At 39.6% G+C, this 16,408-nt stretch overlaps 1 protein-coding gene across 2 annotated transcripts in view; it reads left to right on the forward strand.

Moving 5' to 3' along the window:
• Positions 1-14,905, forward strand: part of CPQ (carboxypeptidase Q) — a 331,562-nt gene extending 316,657 nt beyond the window's left edge. For both annotated transcript variants that reach the window (XM_075213841.1, XM_075213840.1), the window contains exon 8: positions 14,475-14,905. In XM_075213841.1, the coding sequence (XP_075069942.1) occupies positions 14,475-14,635 (161 nt within the window). In that variant the 3' untranslated portion in view covers positions 14,636-14,905. The remainder of the gene's footprint in view (positions 1-14,474) is intronic.
• The last annotated feature ends 1,503 nt before the right edge of the window (positions 14,906-16,408 follow it).

Raw genomic sequence — 16,408 nt, forward strand, 5'->3', positions numbered from 1 at the left:
CAGATAGATACTCACTGATGATGATGATGACTTACCGTAAAGCAGGTGCAAATACTCACTGATGGCGATGATATGCTGATGATGCAGATGCAACGCATTTCAAGATGTGTATGGTTCTGCGTATGGGTGGAATACGCTATATTTCTGTGCTCTACTTTTAAGAGTAATTTAGTCCCATTTTTGCTGCCAACTCTTCCTCAGCGAGTACTCGTTTTTACTGATGTGGTGAAAAAGACCAGGGACGAGAGCGTGCAGTTTGACATATGCTTAGCAAACGTTCAGATGTACTTGTCCGAATAAAAACGCAGTTTGGATCCACAATATTTACAGTTTATAATACCTTAATACCATTAAGGCCAAGGTGGCCTTGTCCAATCTATTATGCAAAAAGCAACAGCTTTCATTAAGAGTAATAACATGCAAATATGCAAATGAGCAAGCACTTGCCTTGAACTAACGTGTGCCCAGTGACTCGCTTAACCGTGAAAAATCCTGCTCATACACCGTGGGCGTATTTCCTATAAAATAATTTGATTTATTACTTACCACTTGCATCATACTAAAGTTTGAAAGATTTATAGTCTCCTATAATCATCCCATATCTCTGTTTTCACCATAATAAAGTTTACCCAAAACCTGTACGTTGCGCAGAGGTGACGGCGGCTAGCTGTCATGACAATGATCTATTGTTGCACCATATTTTGTGAGCATAATAATTCATCTCATTAAATCTCAAAAACTACTCAATTTCTAATAGCAAGGTAAAAAAAAAAATAACAAGTAAAGTTGATTCATTGCAGTTTGGTAATTCCAATTATCCAGACCTCTGCATATAATTTATTTAAAAACTAAATTATGCATGAATAGTGTATCTCTAATTACGGGTAGAGAAGGAAAATGTAATTTACATTCTTGATAAGAAAATTGTACTTTAAAAAATATGTATAACAAGATGAAGTAGCAAGTTAGTTTGGTAATTAGTAGAGTAATTTTTCACGGGTCATGAGTAAGGTGGAGATGATGACTGCCTCAATTCTATACTACATATATTTGTTATGTTTTAGCTAAGGAATGTGAAACACAAAATGTAGGAAGAAAATAGAAATCAGTGCCTGCATGCCACAATATATTTCCAGTTGTCTGGACTTCTGTTGTCAGCCAGAATTTGCGCTACAATGTGGAGGTCCGGAGTCTAACGAGCCTGCCAGATATTTTTCCAGGACTGTCGCAAGGTGATATGGACTTCTCTGCTGGGTCCTCTCTACTGTCTTCTGGCATGATGGAGAGAGGGAAACATATAGGTAAAAAAAGAACCACTAGAGAATGTCAACAATCCGGGGTCTGGTACACGACTTTGTCAAATGCCCAATCAGAATCTATGAGAGTAGTTAGTAACCAGCCGAGATCAAAACTAGAAGGCTCAATGAAAAGTACAGATAAGGGATATAGCGGAAAAGGGAGCCAGACACTATGGTAGGGAAACCTGTTGCTCCAACACTGAATCAGTATTCAGAGCCTGTGTAAATAGTGATGCAGGTTTGAATGTCCCACCCTTGCAGCTGCGATCACATGACCACATGCATAGTAAGCCACAAACGCTGTGCGCACTGTCGTTGAGAGGAGAGAACATGTGGGTCCAAGAAGTGGCTGGAAAGCCATTAAGTTGGCCCTCCAGTGATGCTGACCAGCAGAACCCGAAGGTAAGTCCCGTGGTCGCATGACACTACAATTCTAGGTGATACAGTAACAAACCTATGTAAAAAGTACGCAAAACCAGATGTAAATTAGTCACTGTTTTCTACTATATTGTTATGCTCTATTATAATGAAAATTAGTTCAACCTCTGCGTGGGAAGGCTGCAGACAGGGCCGGATTTACCACTAGGCAACCTAGGCAATTGCCTAGGGCCCAGCAGTCCCCAGAGGGCCCTCCCAGGGCCGGCGGTGAGACCACCCTTTAAAAATGGGACGCTACTTATGGACCAGTGTTATATGCTTGCCCCCCCCCCCCCCCGGGCTAAAGTCTGCCAGTCAGCCTCTGAATAGGGGGTATATTTTATGCTAAAAAACTATAGTGCTATGGATTTTTTCAGGGAGGGGGCCCCAAACCAGTATCTTGCCTAGGGCCCCATGAGGTCTAAATCTGGCTCTGGCTGCAAATACACTTTAAATGTACCTGCAAATTCTGTAAATATGCCAATAATCCTAATTTTCCTGGTACTGTGCTATTTTAGCCCAAAATATGGAAGATTTGAGCGAATATGAATGGTTTTGGTGGATCTGAGGCAAGGCTGTAGCTTAATATTTTTGCACCTGGGGCGAGAGGGAAAAACTGGTATCCCCCTAGCCCTCAATTTTAACCAAATGACCCTAAAATATTCATAAACTGCGCCCCACTTTAGCGTTGCATCCTAGGTGGTTGCCCCTCTCGCACACCCTAGTTACGGCCCTGATCTGAGGTGTGGACTATTTTGTCCTGAATGTCCCATTTAGAATGTTGACAGGTATGAATATGTTACAGCTAAAGAACCATATATCACATAGGATGTATATCTAAGGATGGAACTACAAGGAACAGACATACAGAGCTCCTGTTTATGTACAGTATACACTGACAGATCTCTTCTGTCACAATATTGTTTCTCAAAAGCAAGTCAGTGATGTCTATAACATACAAATACAGGAGAAGTGCCAGCAAAGCTAGTTACCATAGATTTCTTTCTTTTTTAAAAACAGAAGCGTGTCATTTTCACCTATTAATTGGTATAGAAAGAAAGAGCCATAAAGGCTATACTACAATTTTGAATCCATGTTTAACAATGATTTCCCTGTTAATGTAAGACATGAGTGATTCTTAATACTTCAAAGCACAGAGCAGCATGTGATGGACCAGTGACTGGTCTTTCCTGCATATCCCTGGTGTTTACTTCGTGAACTTCTAACCTTTCTGATTTACTGCTCTATGGCTGTGTATTGTCCAAAGGAGATTCGAATGAGAGAAACGAGAGGGAGACATGATTGGAAATTAGCTTTTAATGCTCTGAACGGATCCTATGCTTGAAATATCCCCTTACAATGCGTGACCTTCATATTACTTGTTTGACATGAATGCACAGTGCTTCATTGGATATTTCAGGCTTCACATTTATTTCTTAATAAGTATCTGAAACTGTGTGAATGGAATGACTTTTGTCAATATATCTCATCTTTATCCAGTCTATATCTCCCTTTAGAATGCAATTTCCCGGTAATATAGCAGCGACTCAAAACATGCAAGCATCATTCAGGACTGATAACCTTTACTGCAAGCAATCTTATCTTGTCACTTACCTGATCAATTTAGCATGCCAAAAGAAAGTGTATGGATAGTGGCACCGACTGCCATTGGCATTTAAATGACACATACCCCACCTAGTTTATCTAACTAACAACTCATTGAGTGTATGCTATGATTAATATGGTAACATACATTTCTGTTATGTTAGCTTAGTTAAGAAAGTAACATCATATAATAAAGGTAAAATCATGATCAAGACGTGTCATTGCGGCCTCTTATTGATCCGCGCTGTCACCATCTCTTAGGCTGTATGCAGAAAACTTAATGACTTTGATCACATCAGTGCTCTGCGAAGTGTGGGGGGTGGGGGGGTGTTATCATTGATGCTGCCATCTTGTTCACTTAACTAGGAAGTGGGTGGGTGTCCGGACATCACGGGAGACTAGACAAGTATGCTGTGCTGTACTACAGAAATGGAGAAGGGAGCAGCGAGTAGGGAGATTTTATATTTGTTTGTGAAATAGTTTTGAAAATGTCACAAAAGGCGATGCAATTAACATTAATGTAGTTCATAAATAACCGGTGACAACATCATAGCGAAATCACCAAGTTAAAGCAGCTGTAGTTGTCTTAATAATGACTTTTGATGTTTTCGAGTAATGTGACTTGTGACTGTGATCCCATTTGTTTGTCTTATATTACTTAAACAATATTCACCATTTGACTTCCCTTTAAAGTATAAATATGTTAGAACCTAAAACCCAGCCTAAAATTTGGGTCAAGGCACATTTGAAAAATGTATTTTATATAGTTTCCACTGATAAACAACAGACCATACCCATATCACCTGCCCTCTATACACAGAGCTTTACCCTCTTACAGGAATTACATCCCTTTCCAGCTACATCACAACCCTACTCCACGGGTGTCAAACTCACAGTCCGCAGAACGTGGTCACCGGGGTAAGCAAGGCAGGTGGGGGTGCCAATTCTGAGAGCTATCCCCCTGCCTTTCACCCCCCCGCTTCTCGGACGGTGCCCTCCTTCCGTCAAACTGAATTTTGAGTGTGGCAACATCACGCCCGACTTTTGCAGTGCATATCACCCAGAGAGAAGCCACAAGAAGAAGATAAGAAGACAGGAGATAAGAAAGGGAAGAAAGCAATATAAAGGTAAGTGAAGGGGAGCAAAATCAGCATGTAGGGCACAGTTTGAAACGGGAGACAGGTGAAGGGGAGCAAAAGCAGCATGGAGGGCACAGTGTGAAACAGGGTGGACAGGTGAAGGAGAGCAAAAGCAGCATGGAGGGCACAGTGTGAAACAGGGGAGACAGGTGAAGGAGCAAAAGCTGCATGGAGGGCACAGTGTGAAACGGTAAACAGGTGAAGGGGAGCAAAAGCAGCATGGAGGGCACATTGTGAAACAGAGAAGACAGGTGAAGGGGAGCAAAAGCAGCATGGAGGGCACAGTGTGATACAGGGGAGACAGGTGAAGGGGAGCAAAAGCAGCATGGAGGGCACAGTGTGAAACAGGGAAGACAGGTGAAGGGGAGTAAAAGCAGCATGGAGGGCACAGTGTGATACAGGGGAGACAGGTGAAGGGGAGTAAAAGCAGCATGGAGGGCACAGTGTGATACAGGGAAGACAGGGGAAGGGGAGCAAAAGCAGCATGGAGGGCACAGTGTGAAACAGGGAAGACAGGTGAAAGGGAGTAAAAGCAGCATGGAGGGCACAGTGTGATACAGGGGAGACAGGTGAAGGGGAGTAAAAGCAGCATGGAGGGCACAGTGTGATACAGGGGAGACAGGTGAAGGGGAGTAATGAGCATCTTTTCTCCTCATGATTTTCAACTTGCCCTGTCAGCTCCCATTATCATTATAATCGATATTTAACCCCCCCTCCCCCATGCACATAGTTCTCATGATCCGAAATCCTAGGGGCTCAATTCAATCTGACAATCAAGACCTTGGGTGGCATTTCCCACTCACCGCCGTTCTGCACAGCAGAGCATTGGTGAACAGCAGGTCTGTAAAGTAATATAGAGGTGTTTTCAGAGGGTGCTAGGGACAGCCTATCCAGGCCCGGCGCTCCCATTAGGCAACCTTAGGCAGTTGCCTAGGGCGCCGGGACCTGCAGGGCGCCGCTGACTAGATTTTCTAATCTAGTCAGCGGTTCAGCGGCTCGAGAGAGATGCACAGCAGCGGCGGCGGGGCGGCCGCCGCTGTTTTTTAATGTCCGCATGATCACTGACGTCAGTCAGTGATCATGTGATAGTCTGTCCGGCGCCTCTGAGGTATCACACTGTCTGTCACTGACAGACAGTGTGAATAAAGTTATTCCCCCCTCCTCTCCCCTCTCAGCATGCATCGCGAGGAGCAGCTAAAGGAAGATAAGGTAAGTGAAATCTATTTTTTTTTTAATTTAGTGTGTTCGGGGGGCGCGGGCGGGGGCGGCTTGCCTAGGGCGCCGAGAACCCTTGCACCGCCCCTGAGCCTATCGCTGCAGAATAACTAGACATTTCCCGGCAGACATAGAACACCTCCACTGAGACATGACCATGTCCCTAGCTAGACAAGACCGTACCCCCCTTTTGGGTGTCCTTATTCGCAAAGGGAAAATGTTAGGAGGTATGTCTATTTATTATTTGTACTGAAATGAAAAGGAAAATATGTTCCAAAATATGACTGATATGCAAATCAGTATCAGTTTGTCATCTTAAGGTTGCACTGTGCTTGCGAAATTAATTACTTGTAGTAATTGGTTGATCAAAACTGTCATTTGGTTTTACCTTGTTAAATCACGTCTCCTCCAAAGTATCAAGTGGCTTTTATTGTTTTACTATGTGATTTATGAAAGTTTGCCATGATGCGTTTAAAATGTATATTACTAACCCTTTCTCAAACCAAAGAATCATGTAATGTTCGGCATTGCATTTGTCCTGGGCTCAGGTGCATATGATCAGTGTTTTGCAAGCTGTGGTATGTGGGTGCCTCGGACATATTCAGTGGGTACTTCTATCAGATTGGTTAGATTGTATTGGTAAATAATTATTAGGATTGCTTGGTACACATTTATGCTGGGAGTACTTGTAAACAATACACAGTTGAGGTAATTGAGATATACTGATGTACATTAAGGAGTATTTGGTAACATTTTGCTGTACAAAGAGGTATGTGACCCAAAAAGATTGAGAAACCCTGATGTAGATGATGCTATCAATTTGTCAGTTACAACCTTGAACACCTGAAGATTAGTGAGCATCAAGATTAAGCAACCTGTAACTGGCCAGTTGCTGTAGAACTACAAATCTCAGCATGTGTTGGCAGCTTGTGGCTAGAAATGGCAGTATCATATGTTTAGAGTATGCCACTTTTTCCACTCATTGTATGCATACAACATAGTGTATTACCTGCAGCCTGTAATACAACAAATGAACCCTGTCAATTAGTATCCAATTTATGATTGTTAGCATAATGTTCTTCAGAATCCAATTAATGCAGATTAAAGATGATAGAATGCATAAATCTCTGCTATGTCCAGACACAGCTGGTTCCATAGCAACTAGATAAAGCCAATAGTAAAACCCATTTAGAAAGCAAAACATTAACCATTACCAAAATCATATATGATATTGGCAAGTCCCAATATAATCAATGTATCAACTGCCAAGGATTATCAGCAACTGGTACTTGCCGAAACAAATATCTACTTTTTCCTTTTACCTTATTTTAAAGATAGATTAGACATGAGGGTTGAATCTTATTACAGAGCTTCCCCAATGAATGAACATTTTACAAAGACAAAGTTGTACACCTTAATGCGACCCATGAGAGTATAATTAAACTCAAGTATAGAACTAGCCATTATATCAAGAACATTAAACACCTTCATGCCATCTGATTTCATGTTAATATCCCTTCATCATTTACTAGCGCAATACCTGCTAATAGCAAAGATCTATTACTAGATATCTCTTATTATTTCAATGAGATCAGAAACTATATCTATCTCTTGTCACACATTTTATTTACTTATGGCTAAAGCAAAAATCCCTGGTGATAAAGAAAACACTGTGTGCTTCATAACATCTCTGGGGACGGGTGGAGTGCCAGAAGGGGTCCTCGCCAGTCCATATCTCTGGCAGCGCTGTTAGCCTTCTCATTGGATTTAGTAGCTACTTATAATAAAATATTTTATCTCTATATTCCAGAAATTCTAAAACTTGCCAGTGTCTATGATTGACTCTCTGTGTGATGTCGCAAATTTCTTCTGCAATCACTGTAACAAGCAAGAGCTTTGACCACTCCAAAGGACTAGATTCAAAAAGTTCACCATGACATAGGACTACCCTCCCTTCCACCCTCTAACATATAATCTACCAAATTTACCAGTGGCAAATTCAGGATTTCTAGAGGGGGTTTCCATGCCATCTCACCAGAGTGGACATGAACAGCATGCAAGAGGCATGACTATATATTTGGGCAATGCTGTGTGCACTATGTTCGACAGAGCAGAGCAATGTGGATTGGGGCATATCTTCCAACTGTCACTGCAGTCGGGGCAGTCACCCAAAATTGGGAGTGCCCCACCAGAATCAGGACAGTTGGCAGGCAGTCCTGCTCTCTCCTACCTGTTCTTTAACTGCCTGCTGCTGTTTGTGTCTTTAGCTCAGTTGCTGCTTGTCTTGATCCTGGAATGCTGGGGCCCTTTTTGGAAAAAGAAAAGGTACTGTACATGCATTATGAAAATGCTGCAGTGAGCAGTCTAGGCATCACTCCCCCTAACCAGCCCAGGCAAACAGCCCCAATATTAAATTAATAGCATTTATATTTAATAAACCTATTTCCCCCAAGAAAAAAAACCCCTGATATTAAATAATTAGTTCACATTTAATAAACCCAAGTTCCATTAAATAATTAACCCCAGCTCTCACCCCACCATTACATTTTTTTTTTATTTTTTTTTAAAGTATCGACAGCATACAGGTTAGACTGCAAATCAAACAATTTGTTAATAAAAGTAAACTAATAAGAACATTGTTATAATGGTACATATCAAATGAATTGAAGGTGAAAAGAAGAAGACAGAAAGAGAATGAAAAGAAAAGGGGGGAGGGGGGAGGAGGAAAGGGGGAAGGAAACTTAGCCCGGCATCCTGATGTCAGCAAAATGTTCAGTAAACCTTTTGCAATCGAGGTCACAATATCTTACTTTTCATTTAGTTTAAACTCTGATTTTGATCGGTCCCTGGTTGATCTGCTCCGTAGGCGGCTAGCCAAGGTTGCCAAGTATTTTGAAACTTAATGGGTTTATCATTTATTATACTTGTAATGTGTTCACAACGATAAGTCTGCCACATTCTGTTTATGATTTCAGCTAAAGTGGGGGGTTCTGTTTTTTTCCAGTTTGCTGCCACTGCAGTTTTAGCGGCATTCAGAATATGGCCCACAAGCGCTGCTGTTTGCCACCATTAAATTAATAGCCCACAGTCCCACTTACATGACATTATGTAACAAATGTACACCAGTTGTTTTATCATATGATATCCAAAATCACAAAAGTGTACATTGAGCCACACAATAACATTTAAACATTATGGGTCTGATTCATTAAGGAAAGTTGAGCAAACCTAAGTACGTCAAAACTGTGTTGCATTGGAGGAGGAGGTAAATTTAAAATGTGATGGCAGATTTATAGTTGGGGTGGGGCATGTCCTAGATCAACTTTAAATTTCAGTGTACAAATAATCTATCAAGTATTTGTGTGCTACATGAAAAAACAGCCAGTATTTAACTTATGTGCAAAATAATAAACTCATTTGCATCCCTTGCATTGCAACATGGTTTTGTCCAGAAAACTTGAGGAAGAAAACTTACTCAATTTTTTACTTAACTTTCCTTAATGAATCAGGCCCTATGTAATTAATTCTTCTCTGAAGCATGCCTTGTTCTGCAGATAGGAGATTTTATTCATTAATTACAAAAGAATTGTTAACACCTAACCAGGAGATTCATTTAGCATCGAAGCAGATGACAGGCATGTCAAGCATACTACTTGCAATCCATACTCAGCTCCTGCCACCTGTCTTATGCCTCAATGTATATCAGTATAATATGATCACATCTCAGGCTCACATTGAGTTTCACGTATAATCCATACTGTAACATAGCCATTGGGAAACCTTTATCAAAACATATAATTGAATGAACTGCAATTGCATGTGAGTACTGCAGAGTGTTTGCATAGTTAAGGGACCATTTGGAGAAATTGATTCACATATAGCTTATAAAAGAATAACACAGCACATAAAGGAATATTGACATCTAGTGACTTTTCTGTCTTCCAGCACATTGGGTTGGGTGGTGCGCATGTCCGGTGGGGCGATGTGTCAGAGTAGGGAGGCACACACAGAGGGGAGGAATGGATCAGGATAATCTGCAGCATGCAGTAAATTCCTTTCCAATTTACACAATCTTTGGGTCAAACACCATGTAGACACATCAGTAGTACACCATCTAGTGGTATCACAATATATTTCAACTCTAATTTATCCAAGATGGATTCTCTCTGGCTTAGAGAGGAGAACATGGCTGCATGCCTTCCTGCAAATTATAGAACACCCCTATAGCACCCTCTTCACCCCTTTAGCTGATCTAAATAATCTTGTCCCCAAAAAGGAATCTCATAAAAGTAAGCACACTTGTGCCATCTCTGCACTCAGCAAGGACACCTCCGATCTACCCAACTCCTGCCACCTGCCAGGGCAAAATGTTGCACCCTTAGCAGACACCACCATCTTAGCCCGCAAATCCGCGCACTTCCCAGTAAAATTAGATGCATAACGTCACAAATAAGCATTTGCGCTGCTTTTCGCCAATCAACCTTGATGTCTTAGAAATCAATTTATTATTTAGAAGAGTATTTACAAGGAAAGGAAAGTCTATGTTTTAGTTGAAGTCTTTGAGTTTTGTGGATTTTTAGAAAACAGTCATAATTTCTACACTTTTAATTGTATGGCCTGGTTCTAAATGAAAAGAGTTTGACCAGTAACTGAGATATTACTAACCAGTAAACACGATTTCTTCATTTCTGCTTACATTTGTGCGGTGGTAATCGGTATCCCGATGCTGGGGATACCTACACCCAATACCACTACAAAAGAACACCGAAGTGGGTATTGAATGAACTTATTAAAATATACACATACCTTATTAAAAAAAATAAAAATAAATATATATATATATATATATATATATATATATATATATCAGTAAACATATACATTTCACAATATATGTATTGCATAATTCATTTTGGTAATGGAACTCTGATTCATCCTACTGAGACGGTCTGAAACTATCAGTTATTCCAAAACCATTCATTTTGCTAAAAGTTGACCTTTCAAGAACTTCACTTTCCCACATTAAGAATTGCTGGGCTCTCTTTATTTGTACGCCTACAGTTCCAATTTAATTCTTCTCTTCATTGCATTGTGCAAAGTTTCCTCATCTTCCTATTTTTGCAGAAATACATTTCAAACTGTCATATTTAATAAATGTAGTTTTTTTCAATCAGGGTCAATATAAATGAGTTTTCTTAAGCCTCTGTGATTATGGTCTGTGTTATATTACATAAGACCTTTACCAGATAATTTATTAAACTTTGAAGTGGGTGTTCAACTTTAATTAACTGCCACTTTAGTAAAGGTACTGTACATTTTGTAGTGGTGGAAAAGTAATTATTATCACAAGATAAGAGTGGAGATGCAGAGCACCCGGAGCAGAAATAAAAATGTAAATTCCGCTCATGGAGCAAGGAAGTGAAATATAAGTAACTGAGGAAAGTAAATACACTGTTATATATGATATTTCTTTCTATTACTGGCTTTTCATTTACGGTTTGTTGAGTTTATACTTCTATTAAAGCAGCAATCCTATGAGAAAATTATGTGTGTTTTTTACCAAATCACTGTTTCAGGCTATAAGAAGAAGCTTGGTATTTGCCATTTTCCTTTATTTGCTTCATCAGGCTACTATTAATGATTTATACTGTTATGGCAACCACAGTCAAGTTTTGAGCAAAACAATTTTGGAACACCCCTCTGAGCTGTCTGCTCTGTGTACTGTAAAATTCCCCCCCTCCCCCTGCCTTCACATGCTGAGAGCCTTGTGTGTGTTAATGACAGCCATAATTTGCACCCTCCAGAGAGATTTTGAAAAGGAAATAATTATTTGTAGGACAGCTAAGAAAAATGAGATGCAGTCTTAAAAGGTACTTGCCTTACTATTTAAAGGGAAAAAAACCTTTGATGTGGTATTGCTGTTTTAAATTGAACCTATCATTCCCAAATAAAATATCAGTTGGATAAATAACCTTCTCTCCCCACAGCTGCATTTGCAGAGCTTACTTTGTTTTGAAACCTGCTGAATCAGTTTCCTCCTTCTCTTTTGCATATGTTGCTTTTATTATGTAGGAGCAATCAGCAACTGAGAGAGGATCAATTAACTAATGTGTAATATTATCTTTGATGAATTCTATTGTCATAATATAGGTTGTTTTTTAATGCCTTGTATTACTGAACGAGAACATGTTTCGTCCATTTTCATAGCTAGCATTGGTGGTGTGTCAGGATATGTCAGATGGCATTAATTATGTTTAACAGGAGTGTGTGACTGTTGTTAAGTGGACATTGATTGGTTAGCTTACTTGTTAGTCATAAACCAGACATGAATAGACAAAGTGATCTACATACCTCACGTGGACTGGTATCTAGACACTTGCTTTCTGAAGAAGATTGACCAAAGGACAGAAGTTTGACTGAAGTACGGCTGCCTATCACCAGATGAAATCAATTCAGTATGACTATTTGATTGTCCTTTTTTTGGGAGACTTTTCAACCCTTCTCTGTGGCTGACTTTAACCTGGTGTAGGCGCTTCTTGCCCCCCCAGGCTGCATTTGCAACTTGCTACAAAGCGGAGCCTTGAACGCAGCATTAGAAACTATTGCTCTGTACAGTTACCTTTCTCCACCCACAATGCAGCTCAGATGAGGCTGTGAATGGGCAAATGCGGGGCCTTCCTGTCCCCATCATCCCACTACTGGGCCCTAAAGGAAGGCTTTCTGCTCCTGCCCAGTGCCAGTTCTGTGATATGGAACCTAGTGCCTCTTGTGTGATATGGACCCCACAGTGCCTCTTGTGTTATATGGTTCCTACTCACTGTATAAGGCCCTGGGTCCTTCGAATTGTCCGTCATAAAAGTTGTGCCGTTCCTACTCTAGTACTCATAATCAAAGGAATTCTTCTGACAACTTGATTTACTAAATAGATTGTTTGAAAATGAAAGTTAAAGAACCCACCACATGATATCGACTCACCACTATCTAATGTAGGGCTTCTTATTTTTTTCCAGACATCACCCACATTATATCTGTAAACAAGCTATGTGATTCATTATTCCAATTTTCAATAGCAATGTAGATATTTAACTGTTTTTATTGCATTCTACAAATTAATAACATTATGGTTGAAGAATTAACAGGTAGGAAATTGTGCAGTTGTACAAAAAATATTATTTAAAATTTTATATAATTTTAATAATTAGTTTATTTGTTGGTAGTGCACAATCAGTTTGTCAAGAGAGGATCATGGGGATTCCCCTAAATGGTTTGACACCCCATGCTTTTGTCCTGACTGGTTAAAGAACCTGCATATAAATCATACTTGCTGACTTCCTTGAATGTCTGGTAGACTACCAAAATAGTGGCTGAACTCCCAGGATAGTATGGCAATGTTACTGAAACTGGGGAAGCAGTGGGCAGAGCCACCACGAAGGAAACACTGGGAAGGAGAATTTGTAATATCTACATCTGCTGTGAGGGAAAGAGGCAGCCATTTTCTTGTAGCACATATTTTATTTAGTTTCTTTACCAGGCTACAAGAAAAAGGTCGCCACTCTCCAGCTTAAGGTAGGCAAGTGCAGTATGTATACTTTTACACACTACATGTGCTTTTATTTTTTTGAATCATTTGCTGTAGACTATTTGAACTAAAGCGGATTCAGCTGGGGGAAGATTGGCTATCTCATCTATCCCATATTTGCCAACTCTCCCGGAATGGCCGGGAGACTCCAGAATTCTGGGTAGGACTCCCGGGAGAGTAGGGCATCCTCCTGCATCTGCTCACTTCCTAATCCTGCCCACTTCCTAGTGAATTGAAGAGGATTAAGAGCCTGTCCATTTTGACCCTTACCCCACTTTCATAATGATACGTAAGCATCATTACAGCACAGGCCATACACCCATGCCCCCCACCTCCTCTCTGGGAACTCCCAGAGGGGAACATCAAAAAGTTAGCAAGTATGATCTATCTCTGGCAGCATCTTTAAATTATTGCACTCAACTATTTAACATGCTTGATGTATTGAGAATTAGTAGTAGTATATTCTTACAGTATTCCTTTACCAATGTGTCAATTTAACCAAGGAACTTGCAATCAGTATAAACAATGAACCATCTGCACATGTCCAGAGAGTTAGAGAGAGGGGAGTTGAGAGCGTGAGTGGACAGGGGAAGTAGGGTGAAAGGAGGCAGCGGGTAGAGGGTTTGTGGGTGAGGGGGAGAAAATAAGTGGAGGAAAGGTGTTGAGAAGTGTTGTGGGGAAGCGTGAGAGGCGCTGCGTCCTATATAAATAAGCTTATGGGTAGAGCTAGCTAAGCCCTGTGACGGAGCAGGACACACCCCCTTCAGCGTCACATGACACCTCGGTGTAACTTGTACAAACTCCCTGAAATTATTTTTCAAAAGTAGGCAAGTATGATCTAGATCAATTCATTATGAAAAATAGACATTTATATAAAGCTAAATGGCATCTGTTATATGTCAAAAAGCCTAGCCTATGACATATTTTCCTTCAGACATGCTGGTTTGAATCTTGGCTCCCTTTAACTTCAGATGTGTCACTTTTTCTTACAATATTAAAGGTTCCAAAGAGAGATCAACAGGTCAGAAAAATATGTCGCTGTGTAAGTTTGAATGCACTATGTATAGACAACTCTTACTACTTTATAGATTTGAATTATCCAATATTGTTTTACTTAACTAATATCAAAAGATTTAATATATTTAATATTTATATAGTGGCGTATAATGTCATAATATTTTCTTATATTCTGGAAGGGACTAACTCTTATTTGTTTCCTAGGTGCAAGTATCCTTAATGATATGAGTAAATATTTCTGGTTCCACCACTCAGAAGGGGACACAATGACTGTCCAGGACCCAATCTTGATGAACCTCTGTGCTGCTGTTTGGACTGTCGTCTCCTATGTGGTAGCTGACTTGGAAGAGATGTTGCCAAGGTAATAGGAAACCAGAGTGACAATGGATTATCCAGCACTGAGAAATGTGAATACGTTCATTAATCTGCTGCCACATTAAATTTAAATGTTTTTTTATATCACTTTATGAAATGTGATCATTGCTCATTACTTCTCTCCAGCTGCAAAATTGTTCCTCTTTTGTTTGTGCTTGTACTTTTATTGTGTAATCTGATTGCATTTGTCTAAAAGGTTTGTATTAGTATAAAGACCACTTCTGTCTGATTATTTGAAATAAAAATACAGTTCCACTGCCTACTGTAATTCAGTTTAAAGCTCTATTATTGTTAAACCTTCCCGTGAACTTGCGGCATATCATCATTTTAGGCAGTGTGCGTTATATTTCTTTTCTGTCTTTCTGTTGCTGCTGTTTTATCACTAAAATTGTATATGACCGTTAGGACATAGAAAGTATGAATGAAGTACAGACAACCTCATATATGTGATGTAGATATACAAGGATAACAAACAAATGGCACAGACCAGCGTTAATTGCACAGTGCAATTTGCACTGGTCTATTCAAGTGTACTGCAGTCACATGTCCATTGGTGGAGACTATTAGACGCAATTTGACATGTTCTCAACAGAGAGCAGAGTAATATAATTTTTTTTTAAAAAAGGAGCAGAGTGGGGGTAGATACAGCATGCTCACATCACATTATTTTGTATTGAATATTTTTTTTAAATAGTTTGAACTTATTTAATATTTGAACCTATTTTTATCTTTTTTTTTTTTTTTTTTAATTACTGAAACTGAGAGCCCAAGTTTGCGGACTGGCTAGCTGAGTTGGACATGCACATATCTCCTGAGACTAGCCTGGTAAAGCAGCAACTTAACCCTTACCACTCTGGGCCAATATCACAGAGACAGCATGATAAATTGCTGCAATAATAGATTTTTTTATCATTGCTATAACTAATGGGAAAAAAACATTGTTAATGCAACTTGTTAACAAATAAGGCGTTCTCTCTCTCTCATAGTATATTTTTCAATGAAATAAAATGTTCAGGTTTAAAGGTTCTACCAGCTTAAACTGTACTTAATTTTAAAAACTGTAATTTGACATTTGGGGGTATATTTCACTAAACTGCGGGTTTGAAAAAGTGGAGATGTTGTCGCCTGTAGTAACCAATCATATTCTAGCTTTCATTTTTTTTTAGTGCATTCTACAAAATGGCAGCTAGAATCTCATTGTTTGTTCATTAGGGGTTATACACATGAGTGTTAAGCCCATGAATAAAAATGAGGTGTATTTTTTGATATTTTCAGTTTTTTCTTGGTTAGTTTCTACAGTTTGGTGTTAATGATATGGACTACCTTGACAACCACAGTCACATGGCATATGATGTTTTGAGCAGAGAGGTTAAGGAGCACACATCTGAGCTCTTTCTGCTCTGTGTAATAAAAATAATATTAACCCCTCCTCCACTCCCCTCTGCTCTCACATGATGTGCTGAGATCCTATGTCTGTGTAATGTGCAGATATACTTTGCAACTTCCAGAGAGATTTATATGTTACATACAAATGAGGCGCCTTGTCAATAAAAGATAATAATTGTATATACTTATATATAGTTATGGTACACTTCACCTTTTCAAGTAAGGTTACTTTTCATCTCCATTTTCCTGATCATAGACATATTTCCTTAGTATACGATTAAGATTCATTAGTACAGAATCTGCATAAATCTTTCAGCATATAAAGGAATCATGGGTCTTGTATAAGTAGTGAAGCAGTGACACATAGCTAATGGTAG

This window comes from Mixophyes fleayi, chromosome 5 (assembly GCF_038048845.1).
Source record: "Mixophyes fleayi isolate aMixFle1 chromosome 5, aMixFle1.hap1, whole genome shotgun sequence".
NCBI classification, from domain to species: domain Eukaryota; kingdom Metazoa; phylum Chordata; class Amphibia; order Anura; family Limnodynastidae; genus Mixophyes; species Mixophyes fleayi.